General features: G+C 35.5%; 1 protein-coding gene across 14 annotated transcripts in view; it reads left to right on the top strand.

Moving 5' to 3' along the window:
• The window catches only part of BCAS3 (BCAS3 microtubule associated cell migration factor), a 794,545-nt gene that overhangs the window by 367,870 nt on the left and 412,326 nt on the right, over positions 1-14,349 (top strand). For all 14 annotated transcript variants that reach the window (XM_023502118.2, XM_031968505.1, XM_023502116.2 and 11 more), the window contains 3 exons: positions 6,123-6,247; positions 12,697-12,862; positions 14,034-14,134. In XM_023502118.2, coding sequence (XP_023357886.1) covers positions 6,123-6,247; positions 12,697-12,862; positions 14,034-14,134 — 392 coding nt within the window. The remainder of the gene's footprint in view (positions 1-6,122; positions 6,248-12,696; positions 12,863-14,033; positions 14,135-14,349) is intronic.

Below are 14,349 nucleotides of genomic sequence, written 5' to 3'. Positions count from 1 at the left end.
AAACAGAGAGAATTCATAAATTAATGTTTAAGCTTTTATATGAAATACAATAAAAGGAAAAAGGACTTGAGTATGTTAATTAGGAGATACCATATCACAGGGCAGGGGGGCATTTTAATCAGTATTTTTCCTTAGTTTTACAAAACAAATCTTAAATATATTGACTCATTTCTTTTGGTGTTCTTAGAAAGGGGTAGAAACAGTGCCTCCATCTTTTCTATTGGTTTTTGCCATTTTTGTGTTTATTCCAGCAGGGCATAGGGACTGTCTGCTTGTTGTGTCATGCATGCACTTAGTGGGTACGTCTCCTTCAATGGCACATGGTAATTTCATCCAGAAAACAAGGAAAATTTTTTTTTCTAAAATGTTAAAGTTATTCTTGTCACAAAGTTGAAAATTTCTCCCATATATTTGCATTTGGGTGTGGAAAGGGGAAAAGAAAAACAATAGTAGGAGAAACTTAGTATCTAAATTTTACTTGATCACCTTCAAACAGTTAGAACAAACATGGGTGGGGGGGAGAACAGATTTCAATAATTTCTCTAAATGACCCACTCAGTAATGCTAATATCTCCACAGCTCCTTTTTTTTTTTTTAATAAAGAGTAATTCTCATAGCTGTATAGTCAGATAGATATTCAGAGAAATCCAAAGTCTTTTATTTCAAGCCTAGTTTCCCCCTTTTTCCTCCCTTCTTTGAGAATAGTGCTCTGTCACCATAGATTTGGTAAATATGGTGATTTAGATTTGTGACTTTGAAGTGGTAAAAGTTGTACTGGTGCACATGTTGCTTTGGGTTTGCCTCAAAAATTAAGCCAAACTTGCCTTTTAATTTTTGCACATGGGATAATTTATGAGGTACTGACAGGTTAAGGGGCAGCAAAGAGCAGTAGGTTATAGTAAAAACAAGCCTCGTCACCACCTATGTTCATCATGATGTTTTGTTCTCATTTATAAATTCAAAAAAGGTGGAAGATATTCAGTAATCGGTAGAATTCATTTCTAACAATCTTCTCCAAAATCCTATTTGGATACAAGCGATATTTTCTTAATGTTTAATTTATTCATTATTTTAACAAAGCAAAAAGCAAGCGGTTTGCAGAAGAGACAAAATTTCCAAACACTTCAAGTTTTGAAATTATTGTCTAATGGAAAGTGTTTTATGTTGGAATTTGTCAAATTCTCCTTATTGGGAGAATGAGACATGAAAAATTAGGAAAAATATTTGGATCAAAATAATTTTTCAAAGGAGTGGTTGAAATTACTACAGAATTTTAAAAAATAAGCCTTGCTAAATGGTTTAACTGTCATTCATTGTTTTACAGAGTTTCATTTTTCTGTCTATGAAAGATTATTTTGAAATAGAAACATTTGGCAGTGTGGAAACAAACACTTGCCCATAATAATGCCCTTGTCAGATGTTGGTTTAAAAATCCTTTGCCCTCCTGAACTATGCAGCTTCAGTTTGAGAGTTTTCTGGACTTTGTATTTCTAGACACCTTTGAGCTGACTCAAAAAAGTGGAATTATATCAGTTTTTCCTTCTTTGGGGTGTTGTGGTTCAAGAAAACGTTTGACAATAATAAAAGAAATCTCTCCTTTATACACTGTGACTTTTTCTGGCTTCCTTTCCTAAGGCATTTCTGGGATGATCCTGCTTTGCTGAAGTAAATTCTTATGTAGTCATGATGATGGGAAGACCTTAATTAAATCAGTTCTTTCTATAAGTATTCTACATACCCATTCCCCAGCTGTGTTGTGGTACAGGCAGTAAGCAATGTTCAGAGAAGCCAACACTTTTGATCATCTATTGAACACTGATTGTGGGATCTGTCAATATAAAGAAATGCCAAAACAAATACTAAGAGCTATTGATGTGATGTACCTTTAAGATTCCCTTTTAATCTCTGCAGGAGTCAGTGAGCATCTGTAAGTGATAATTGTTTTGAAGAGGGTGGGGATATTGGGGTAGGGAGCGTTGTTGGATGTGAGAGAACTAGTAATGTTCAAGACTTTGGAAACATTGGAGAGTTCATTTCTTGGCATCATTTGATTAAGCTGAAAGACCCTCTAGTAAACTCACAGAACTTTAAAAAAAAAAAAAACATTCTGGGGGTAGATTGATGCTCTTTGAATACTACCTTCCCCATCACATTTTTGCTCTTTGTTTTACTGGTTCTCTGTAGAAAAATAACTATTTGCCCAAATCTATACTTAAGGTCAGTTTATTATGCAGATTTTTGATGTCATGCTTTTGTGAAGAAGCAAATGTGTTTCCTCTTTTTCCCTATGTGCATGCACACATGGCATGTGACCTACAGCCATGGTGAAAAAATGAATAGTTGAGTTGTTAACTTAAATCATTCTCTCCCATATCCATCCCTAACCCTCCACCCTGCTATGTGTTTTCTTTGATCCCACTTTTGTGAAGAAGTTCAGTTTGATTGTTGTCTAGGAACTGAAGTATAGAGGGAGTGGCCCTTGCAGTATATCCTGAACCTATAGGTATTTGCAAGTATGTAGCTTAAAATGATTGAATTATCATTATCTTTTCTCTCCTAAATGATAAATTATATTTAGGTTTCTTTCCCCATCCACAAAACAAAAACGGAAATTTAAGGCCTTCTTTTGCTCTTTATGCAGACCTAAGTTTAACAGCTTTATTTTTAATTTACTCTGAATTAATAGTAGTAATAAAAACTTACATTTTCATAATACTCTAAAACTCCAAGCATAACAAACTTGCATGATGATTATTTTGTTTAGTTGTTTCTGTCAAAAACCCTATTTGGGATTTTGTAGGCAAAGATTACAGTGCTGGTTTGCCATTTCCTGCTCCAGCTCATTTTATAGATGAGGAAACTAAGGCAAATAGGGTTGTCACTTACAAGGTCACTTGAGGTTTAGTGTATTATTCACTGTGAAATGGAGCTGCCCAATGAAATAGTTATTGTTGTTGTAATTATACATATTTATAAATGGATAAACTGAAGCTAAGAGAAATAAAATACTTGGCCCAAGATTACTCAACAAATGCTGAGACCAGGATTTGACCCCTTTATGTGATGGTCCAAAATCAAGTCAGAATGTAAGGTTGGTAACAAAGCTTTCCTTCTCTGGAATATGTGCTTTTCTGCTTCTGCTGACATTGCCCACTGCAATGAGACATTGGATTGGGACTTTCAAAAGATAGAATGTAGAATTTAGAAGATTTAAGGAAATGAAATGTAAAGGATTTGAACTAAATGGAGTAGGGATCCTCACTCAAGTGACTGATACATGTCTTTTTTTTTTTTTTTTTTTTTTTTTCTCCTTTTGCAAGGCAATTCGAGTTAGGTCACATAGCTAGTGAGTAACTGATAAGTTTCTAAATATTATTTGTGCCTTTCCTGCAGGGAAGAAAATTTAAAAAGGGAGTTCCCCCTCACTTGAGATATTTTTCACAGATCCAAGGAAATATCCAGGTTCTAAAGTAGCTGATAGATGATGTTGTACTCCCCATAACAGAATGTGGAATGCTTAATGGTTTTATTTCCTTCTTTATGCCTTTTCCCCACCCCCTTTTAGCAGTGTGTGTTTGAATTAGTTTTGATTTGAATTTAATGTGTTTGATTTTAAATAAATGATGAATTTCCTATCATTTTCCTTTATCACGTGGAATTCCAGAATCCCAGATCAAAAACTTCAGTACCTGTGTGTTAGTCCTTTCTAACATCATGAATCAACTGGATAGCATTCCCAATAAATAATCCTCCAATTTATGGGAAAACCTCCAGTGACCTAAAACTCATTAATATTAATGATGACTCAGCTTGAGATGTTGCTTTAAGGGTTTAGAAAGCCCTCTTCTTCTATTATCCATGAGAGGGATATTGTGTGATATTATACTTACCTTAGAGTTGAGAAGATAAGAGTGACTTGGCCAGCATTACTAAAGAAATGTGTGCAAATTGTGACTCCCTAGTGCTAACCCCACTAGACCATACTCATCCCTGATAAAATTTACCCTTTTTCATATATAAGAATGTTGCCAATGAGGTACAGAGTCTTCTCTCTTATCAGATATGGTATAGTAGAAATAAGAGAGTCACAGGTCATGAATTCAGATCTCAGCCTTGCCTCCTACATCTTTACCTTGGGCAAATTTCTCAGCTTCAGTTTCATTATCTGTAGTGAGAGTTTTGGTGTACATGGCCTTCAAATTCTCTTCTATCTTTAAATCTACGTCCTATTTCTTTCTATTCACACCACAAATTCCATGGTTCTCCCAGTGGTAGCCTATTTTAGTTTAGGTGTATCAAAGACTATAACTGGTATTCTGAGCATGGATTTAGTTTTAGTTTCAGGGATGGTTTGAGTCAATTTGACAGAATTGACAAATGGGAAATGCAAAAAAAAATTGTTTCTCTCTGATGGAGCTTATCAGACACTCAAGAACTCACACGAATTCTGGTTCAAAAAAGGAAATATCCAGCAATCTGTGAAAGCTAGCCTGGTGCTCAGCATCCAAATGTTTTCTCCCATTTTAATTTTACAAGATTGTTACTGTCCTCAGAATAAGGTTTTTAAAAATCTGTTAGTACTTTACAGCATAGAAGTGAGTTGGAAATAGAAGTGGTGTGGCAAAAGCATTTGATAAAGGGAGAATGACAGCACATTTGGTGCTGCTACCATGAACTTGAGACACACAAGTTCCAATTCTACTTCTGGTGATTTACCATCTGAGAAACTTTGGACAAAACCTCTTTATCTGTTTGGTCTTTATAAAGGAGAATATTGAATTAGATGACATCTGACAGTCTCTAGACTCTGATAATGCTTAAATCTATGAGCCTTACACGAATGGAGAACTGAGAAGGTGGAATTACTTAAAAAATGATCTCATTCATAGGAAATGGGTAAATGCCATAAGCTATACAAAAGAAATAAAGAAATGCAGAAGAAGGGAGTGTGGGAGAGGGGGGAGAGAATAAGAAAGGTTCTATTAGTATCCCTATTTTATAGATAAGAAAATTAAGTTTGAAAGAGGTTTAGTTATTTGCTAAATCCTATTTGTGGCAGTATTTGCAATCAAGTCTTTCTGACCCAGACTTAAGCACTTTGTCACCTATCCCACTTTGCCTCCAAATAAGATCATGATATATATCTCAAATGATTGTGCAAAACTTTTAATCCAAGGGGTAAAGCCATAATTGAATCTAAACTGAATCAGTACTAAAGAAAGTAAAAAATGTGAAAGAGTTTTAGGAAAGAGAAGAGAATCTGCTGCTAAGATAGCCAGGTAAAAAGGTGGGTCTTTTTTTGGAGAAAGTTTGAATATGGAAAAAAAAAAAGATACACTTTCTTGGGGGTAGATAGAATAAGATATTGGTCTGCATTTGTCTATAAATCATATAGGAAGCAAAGATTCTGTTTGGGTGCCTTAGTCAGCCAGAGGCCTTCAGCCTTTACTTTAGTCTTTAACCACTCTGACCAGCAACAGACACATCATTTTCAAGGAACAAGGAGGGAAAAATAAATACCAAATAGGAAGACTAGCAAATGTAATTGCATATCATTAGATCTACTACATGCACATTGTCTGTGGCATTTCGAATGAGAACATTTTTGGGGTTTCATTCTGTGCAATCTGGTTATTTTGGTACTCAGTATTATGGGTGTATGTGTTGTCTCCATTCTCTTCTATCTCCCACATATTGCAACCCCACATCCTGTATTTCCAACTTGAAAACTGAAATTGAATGATGAATGATTTTGTTGTTGTTGTGAGAGGTTTGTGTTGGCTCCACTTTTCCATCTTAAAATCCACGGGGAAGGTGGCATTGAACTAAAAGAACCAACTTGGATTTCTCCCAGAATGTATTACAGCAAAGTCAGTTTTCTTTTACCTTTGAAGTTAACTTGACAAATCACTGAAGCTTTGACATAATTTATGCCTTAGTGTATGTTGAACATAGTTTTCCCATCAATAGACAGAATCCCTTATGGCAAATGCATGGCCATAGACAGAAGTAGTTGACTTATAAGAGGTCAAATTAGAAAAGGCTTCTAATTTTATTTAGTGGGGTCTTATTTCACCATGTTCATTTTTTGTTGTTTTCTTGTGTGTGTGTTTTTTTTAAAGCAAAGTTAAACCACCTCCCCAGATTTCACCCAGCAAATCAATGGGAGGAGAATTCTGTGTGGCTGCCATCTTTGGAATGTCCAGATCCTGGTTTGCAAATAATCCTGGTCTGAAACGAGAAAAAGGTTTGTATCTTTATTGAAATTGCATACTGACTCTTTTAAGAATGTTTTCTTTTGCTAAATTGCCTTCTAGTTATTTCAGTAAATTTTGTGACAGTTAATACATTTGAATCAGTTCTTTATGCCCAGCTTTTATAGAGTTAAGAAGGAAAAGATGAGCTTTCCCTATATTTATAAAATGAGGGCCACAGAGCTTTTTATCAAAATTGTTATTTCCAAGAATTGTACAGATGGGGAAAATTATTGGAAGGGACACCAGCAATGGTTTTTATCTATGTTGTAACAAGGAGGACACTGTCACTGGATCACAGAGAGTAAGGTACTGAGGTACCTGGAAAAGTAAGATGGGGCTAGGAATGATAAGCAGATGATTTTATATTGGATCCTGGAGTTTAATAAATAGGCATGTAACATGTGCTTTAGAAAGAACAGTTTGAGTGGAAGATGATCATGTGAAGAAAGAGATTTCATTAAGCCAGGGTAAACTGTCAGAGGGCTTTTGCAGTAGTACAGGTGTGAAAACAACATTACAGAAAAATTGTAAACAGCATTACAGAAAAATTGTACTTACAAAATATCTAAAAAAACAGACCTTCAGAAGAATGATGCAGTGATCATGTGATCTCTTCCATGCAAATGACAATCCATTGTCGTCTTCTCTGAACTTTACTTTCCTGCCTTTCCTGAGTATCTACTGGCAATTCAAGATTGCATATCTAAAACAGAACTCATTTTTTCCCCTGTTATTCTTGAATTTCTTCTAGCTTCTCTACTTCTTTTGATACTATCCCCATTTCTCAGCCATGTTGGTTTGAAACTTTGTATCATCTTTCCATTCAATGTTTTGCCATAGCTTGTTTATCATACCTCTACAGAACTTCTCAAACACATCACTTCATCTCCATTCATACTGCTTCACTTCAGGACCCATGACTTCGACTATAATTGGCTACAAACTGGTCTTAATGCTTTCATTCTATCTCCATTCCAATCCATATTTCATTCTAAAACTATTTATTAATCAATTATGTTATCTTAACTAATATGGGTGTAAAAATAAAAATGAAATATTCTATTGAGGGAGACAACATTTACATATATAATATACAAACAACAAATAACAAGTAGTTCAAGAAAAGAAGATTCTAACAATTGAAAGAATCAAGAAAAATTTTATATCGAATCTAACATTTAAGCTGGTAGAAAGAAGAATGGAATTCTCCAAGCCAAAGATAAAACACATTTATATTGCTAGTGCAAAGGGACAACCAGTGAAAAACATTGAGACAGTAGGAAATGGAATGTAGTCTGTGCAGAATACAAAGATTGTTTAATTAGTCTCATTATTGAAGGATCATGTACAATGATATTGGAAGAGTACATTGATGTTAGACTGTGAAGGAGTATAAATGCTATTTATATTTGATCCTGGAGGTAATAGGAAACTTCCTGGAATTTATTGAACTGAAGGGCCAAGGCTCTGTAGATTATGGATTGGGTTGATCAGTCTACTGCAATGACACTTCAGCTGTGAAAAACCAATAATAGAAGCTTTTGTAATAAAAGACTAAATGAGAACTACTGAGGGTCTAAAATAAAATGGTACACATGTGATTTGAGAGAAGGACTTGAATGTGAAAGATCTGATAGAGCAAGGAAGCCATTGTCAGTGGATTGTCAGAATATGGCAAGGTCTATGAAAACTGGAAAGAAAGGAAGGTAGGAGTGGGGGCCAGGTTATGGAGAACTTTGCATGCCAAACAGAGGTTAATATTTGGTCCTTGATGTGATAGGAGCCATAAAAGTTTATTGAATAAGGGGTGAAATGTTGAGAGTTTCACCAAGGTTATAAGCTTGCCTGACTGGCAGGATAGTGATCCCTTGGACAGAAATACTGACATTTTAAAATAGAAAGTGTTTGGGGAGAAAAAGAACATTTTGAGTTTCTTGTCTATGAGACATTTTGTTTGAAATATCCAGCAGACACTTGTTGATTTGGAGTGGAATCTTAGGAGAGAGACAGGACTAGATAAAAAGATTAGAGTCATCAAATCTCATAGGAAGTGATGAAATCACTGAGTGAGAAAGAGAAAAAAGAAGAAAAGAAGGCCTACAATATAGCTTAGCATTATATCCCCATTTGATGGGCATGATGTTAATAATGAGCCAAAAAAAAAAAAGACAGAAACATCATTCAGGAAAACCAGAAGAAAGTAATGTCATGAAGATTAGTGAAGAAAGAGTATATAATAGGAGAAAGTAATAATATCATATACTACAGAGAGGTCAAGAAGGATAAGAATTTTAAAAACACTATCAGATTTGTGAATTTAAGAAATCTTTGATTTGTGGATATCTACTACTAGAGTAGTTTTGATTGAGTAAGAATACAAGCAAAAGGTTGAGGGGTGAGCAAGAGGAAAAATTGTAGATATGATGGGTGTAAATAGCTTTTTTCTTAGAATTTGACTTAGAAAGCAATGAGAAATAAAGGACAGTAGCTTGAGAGGATTGTAAAGTCTTTTGAAAGATTTTTTTTTTAATTTTGACAAAGATGAGGGGATGTTTTTAGAGAGCAGGAAAGGAATCAGTTGGTGGGAAATGGGATAAGGTGAGATCAAAGGTACACATAGAGGGCTTGGCCTTGTCATGGTTAAGATGGATCTCATTATCAGAAACTAAAAGAAATGAGGAGAGATAAGGGAATGAAGCAGTTGACATGAAGGGAAGGGAAGAAGAGGATGCACATGATAAATGGTTTCAATTTTCTCAGAAAAGTAAGTAAAAGGTAATTAGCCAAGAGTGTGGGATGGAAACACTGGTGTAAAAAGTTTGAGCAGAGAAAAAACAACCTTTGTGAGACTGGGATAAAGACTCAATAAGGAGGAAGTATCAAGTTTACTTTATTTCTCTTGAGTACCCAATGAAGGTTAGACAATAAAAATTCAGTCATCCCATTCAGATTATGTGCCTGTAATGTATGGTGACCAATTAAAGACATTCTTTTGCATGTACTTGGTAAATTATCTTCTTTTACTCCTCAAAATCTATCCTTATAATAGAAATTTCAATATATAAGTTACATATTTGATTTCACAAACATTCTGATGTCTCACTTTTTTTTTTAGTGTCCTGAAATCTCATGATTTATTGTTACATTATATCTAAACTACAAAAATAAATGGTCATACCCAAATTGTCACCATCACCCACAGCTGAATTCAATCAACGCTGTGACATGATTTCTAGTTCTGTTATGAGCAAGTGAATAGGTATGGAGAAATCTCATGGTGGAAGTAGTCTGACATTGATATTTGAAGAGATGTGAATGGCAATTGAATAAGGAGGCAAGATATTTGAGAGTAGATGCAGTGTGGAATTGAACTAATAAACTATAAAGTGAAAATTTGGAAGGGAGCAAAGTAAATTCAGATTAGGAGTGATGGCTAATTTATTTTTTCAATGTGGTATTTTCCATTTTCTACTTTTTTCATTCTTTAAATTTTTGTCTCACTGTTTCTTGATGTCTCATGGAGCTATTACTTTCCACTTGCCCAATTCCAATTTTGAAGGAATTATTTTCTTCAGTAAGCTTTTGTACCTTCCTTTCTATTTGGTTAGTTCTGTGGCTAATGAATCTTTATTTATCTTTTTCCATTTGACCAATTTGGGTTTTTTTTTTAAGTTCTTTTCTTCAGTGTATTTCTAAACTCTTTTACCATTTGACCTATTCTGTTTTTTAGGGTTTTGTTTTTTTCAAATTTTTTTTTTGTGTGATTTCTTTTCCAAGCTTTAACTCCTTTTAAAAAACTGATTTTATTGTATCTTTCTATTACATTCACTATTACATCATATTATTTTCCCCAATTTTTCTTCTGCCTTTTATTTGATTTTTAAAAATCTTTTTTGAGCTCTTCCAAGAATTTATTTTGGGAGTTGGTGGTGATCTGAAAACAATTTATGTTTTTCTTTGAGGCTTTGAATATAGCAGTTTTGACTGTGGTGTTGTATTCTGAGTTGGTGTTTTCATCTTCCCTGTCATAGTAACTTGATTTTTTGTTGTTGTTTGCTCATTTACCAGAATATTTCTTGACTTTTAACTTTATATTAAAGTTGGTCTGTGCTTCTGGGGTGTAGCTGGCATTGTCCTAAGCTTCAGGTTTTTGTTTTCAGAGGAGGAGGGGATGGTGTCTGTAAGTTTTCAATTCTTCTAAAGTGGTGTGATCTGAGAAGAGATGTATTTGTTATTCTCCAAGCATGTTTGGTGATCTGTGGGCAACCATAAGCACTCTTTTCTGCCTTGGAACTATGATCAGGGTCTCTGCTTCCCTGTAGCCACAAGCTCTGGAGTGCTAGTATTGTTTCTCACCCGGGGACTTTTACCAAAGACTGATCTGGATTCACACGTGGGCATTGTATTCAGTGCCTGTTAAGAGACTCCTATAGTCTCCTTTTGACCAGTTGTGTGATCCTTGTGCCAATCCCCAACTTCTATCTGTGGGCTTAAAGCTCCAGAAACTACTGCTGACAATTCATTGCCTCCTCCCTTTTCCTTCCCTCCCCCCATACCCAGCAAGGATTGCCATAATGCCATGGTATTGCCTTTGCTAAGCTGTATCCATTCTCACCCCATTGTGGCAGACTTTTCCTGTAGTCTTTTCTACTTATCTATATATCATTCTATCTGTTTATTCATTTATCTTTATTTATTTGTCTGTTTATTTATTTATTTTTCTGCTGATCTTTTAAGTTATCTTGGGCTAGAAAAGTGCTTCACCTCATCCTTTTTTGTGTTCTGCCCCTCTGGAATTTAATTTGAGGCATTATTTAAAGTTATAGAGGGGAATTTGGGAGTGCACAAACTAATCATTGCCTTTTACTGTTATCTTGGTTCCTCCTCTCCTTGTCCATGTTCTTGAAGTGCACTCTGTATATTTTAAGGTCTTTTTCTTAAGTAAAAGCCCAGCTCAGATGGGACCTACTTCATATTACAGTGTATTGAGATTTCTCCAGTGGTTTCTCAGCCTACCAATGTCAGATTATCAAAATTATTTATCTGGACATATTTTTTGCTGTAATCATTTTGAAACTCATTTCTTGCTTATTTTTATGCAGGTCATATTCTCTCCATTAAATTGAAGGCCTGGCTTTTTTTTTTTTTCCTTTTTATCCTTACCTTCCAAAGAGCACATACTTCATAAGTTCTTGTTCAATTTAATTAGGTCGGTTTCCTTACTATATCTTCAAAATAAAAAAGTTTTACTTGTAAATACAATTTGTTCTATGTTCTTTTTTTCCCTTTTGTCTTTGTTTTGTCAGTACTAAAGTAGGCCACAAACAGGTTGGTTTTGAAACATCTCTCTGATCAAATTTATTCTTGCCATGTCTTTTTACTCCTCCTAAGCTTAAAATTGGCCAGCAGACCTCTACTCTTTGCTTTGTTATCTCTGTTCAATTACCTATTCCTGGGAAACATGATCTTGGGCACAGCAGGTTCCCTGCACAAATGGAAGAGAATACAGTCAAGTCGGCAAACCTTCCATTTCCTTATCCCATCTTTAATTTTTTGTTGCCTTCTTAGCTCATTGATGCTATCTGAGGGACCTTTTGTTACAAGTTAAAACATTCTGTGAAGCTCATTTTTCAGTGTTTCTACTTGCTGTTCTAATTGCCCTTTTAACTTGCCTTTCCTTTATATTCTACTGGCTAGTTATCAGCCATTTTCTCCAAATAGGCACTGTAATTGATTCTTCTGGTTTAGTGATAGAGTGACCCACCCAGCATTCATAGGAGCTTTTATATTTGTTGCTTAGTTTACTGTAAAACCTGAGATGCAAGACTGAACCTGTTGTGGTAGTGAGGACATGTGTACTCACCTGAAAGCCAATTGTTTAGCAACATATTTAGCTGTTGATTTCCCTGAGTTTAGCTGACCTACTTTTAAGATGGGGGCAAATGATGCCATTAAGTGTAGTGAAGTTTGAGGGATTGGCAGGAGGTGATGTGTAGTTTTTTCATTTCTAAGGACTTAAATTTTTTTGTGTGGGGGTAAAGAATAGGTTAGGTATAGGAAAGCACAAATTCTGTGCTGAAAATTTTGTTCCATGAAAATTTAATTCCCCCAGTTCTGATTCATCATGTTTAAAACTTCCTGATAGTGTTTAATTTTTATAATGCAATCAGAATCTTAGCACAACAAAATCTGAGGAATTGCTCATTCTTTTGTTGTAGCAGAATTTGAGTCTATTATATATTTCTTGGAAATAAATGGGCTTGTAGCTGGGCTTTAGTAAGCTTGACTTGATTATTTAGAGATGACTTGGAGTACCTGCTGGAACATTCTGAACTGGACACTTAAGGAAATGATTGTCATCTACCTTGGTATAATGGATTTGTCCTATCCCTTTTTGGTTCTTGTCTTTAACCCAGATTATACTTCTTTCTCTGAATAGATCAGTCCAAACAGTTTGTGGTTGAGTCCTTATACATCATTAGCTGTTATGGAACTCTGGTGGAGCATGTGATGGAACCTCGGCCACTCAGCACTGCCCCCAAGATCAGTGATGACACTCCCCTGGAAATGGTGACATCTCCCCGGGCCAGCTGGACTCTAGTAAGGTAGTACCTCCTGCCTTTTCTCCATGACACTTTAGCATTCCTCTTGCCTGGAGTTTTTGTTCCCCTCCACATGTAAAAGCTTACTGGTGCTCTTTTTTTAAGTCACTGAAAATACAAAGTGGCACACAGCCAGCCTTTAAGGGAACTGCAAACCAATAGAAGACTGAAAGAAGTCCTTTAAAGGGATTCCCAAAGAATGTAAATTAGGAACAGTCTTTGCCATTTTAGTCCTATTTGGTAAAGAATCAGTGTCCCACTCTAGAATGTATCCCACTTGGGATCAGGATAGCTTCCTGTAAAGAAAAAAGGAAGATATCTTAAAAATGGCTCAGAGTTGAATTTTGTTGTAGAGAAACAGAGAATTTGCGTGGAGGAAAAGAAACAAAATTGTGTATGAAAACCATGCCAAAGCTTTTGATATTAAAAAATAATTATTCTATTCATCTTAGTAGGCTTAGACATTCTTTACTGCTATTCATTTCTGAATTGGACTGATCAATACTGAATTTATCAAGCTATTTAGGAGTGACCAATTCCAATTAAAATTATTCCACTATCCCCAACATATTGCATCATTTTGGAGGTGCAGATTTTAATTAGATTGAGAAACAAGTCACAAACTTACAACTGTTTCTCACCATTGTTTTGATTTTTCATTGGAATGATTTTCTTTTTAAATGTAAAGAATTCCCAGCAAGCTACCAACTAGGGTGATAAAGTTTAAAAAGAAGTCTTCTCAAACAGAAAACATACTCCTGCATGAATATCCCCACATGCCCAAGAACAAGTTCCAACTCTCTATTGGAATAGAATGTAATCAGACGTTTTTTGGAATGGCTGCCTCCTCTTCTCTAAATCCCATGGTCCTCTTGTAGGTTCTTCTAACATTCAGCTGATGTTGGCTTGATCCAGAGTGAGTGTGAGTGTAAGTGTGTGTGTGTTTGTGTGTGTGTTTGTGTGTGTGTGTGTGTGTGTGTGTGTGTACATCTCCTTTCTGCTCTTTTTTAGAACCAGATCTATGTGTTTCACCACATTGAAGAAATTCCATGTTTTGATTCTAAACCTTTGGTGAACTTCTACAGCTATTGTACTCAGTGGCAACAGCAGTGATGTATGATTTACATCACTCTTTTTAAGCTCAAAGATTAATATTCTCATATTATTCCCCCAGAACACCTCAGTGGAATGAGCTGCAGCCGCCTTTTAACGCCAACCACCCTCTACTCCTGGCTGCAGATGCTGTGCAGCACTCTCAATTCCTGCTCTCCGGCTGTAAGTAGCTTGAGTGGTTTGCATTCTCTTTATTGTTTTCAGATCAGATGTTAGAATGCTAGCTTTTAAAAAAAGACATGTCCGTTAGCACTGATCCTCAGGCCCAGAACCTGGAGGAGCCGAGGCCACTTGCAAGCAAGATATTGTATAAAAATAGAATCTGTGATCCAATGCATTTTTTCAGAGGGAAGCAATACTGTTATCTTGCAGATAGG

The sequence above is a fragment of the Sarcophilus harrisii genome, chromosome 4 (assembly GCF_902635505.1).
Source record: "Sarcophilus harrisii chromosome 4, mSarHar1.11, whole genome shotgun sequence".
In the NCBI taxonomy this organism is placed as follows: Eukaryota; Metazoa; Chordata; class Mammalia; order Dasyuromorphia; family Dasyuridae; genus Sarcophilus; species Sarcophilus harrisii.
The sequence above is the reverse complement of the archived record's forward strand: the minus strand, read 5'-3'. Positions and strand labels throughout refer to the sequence as shown.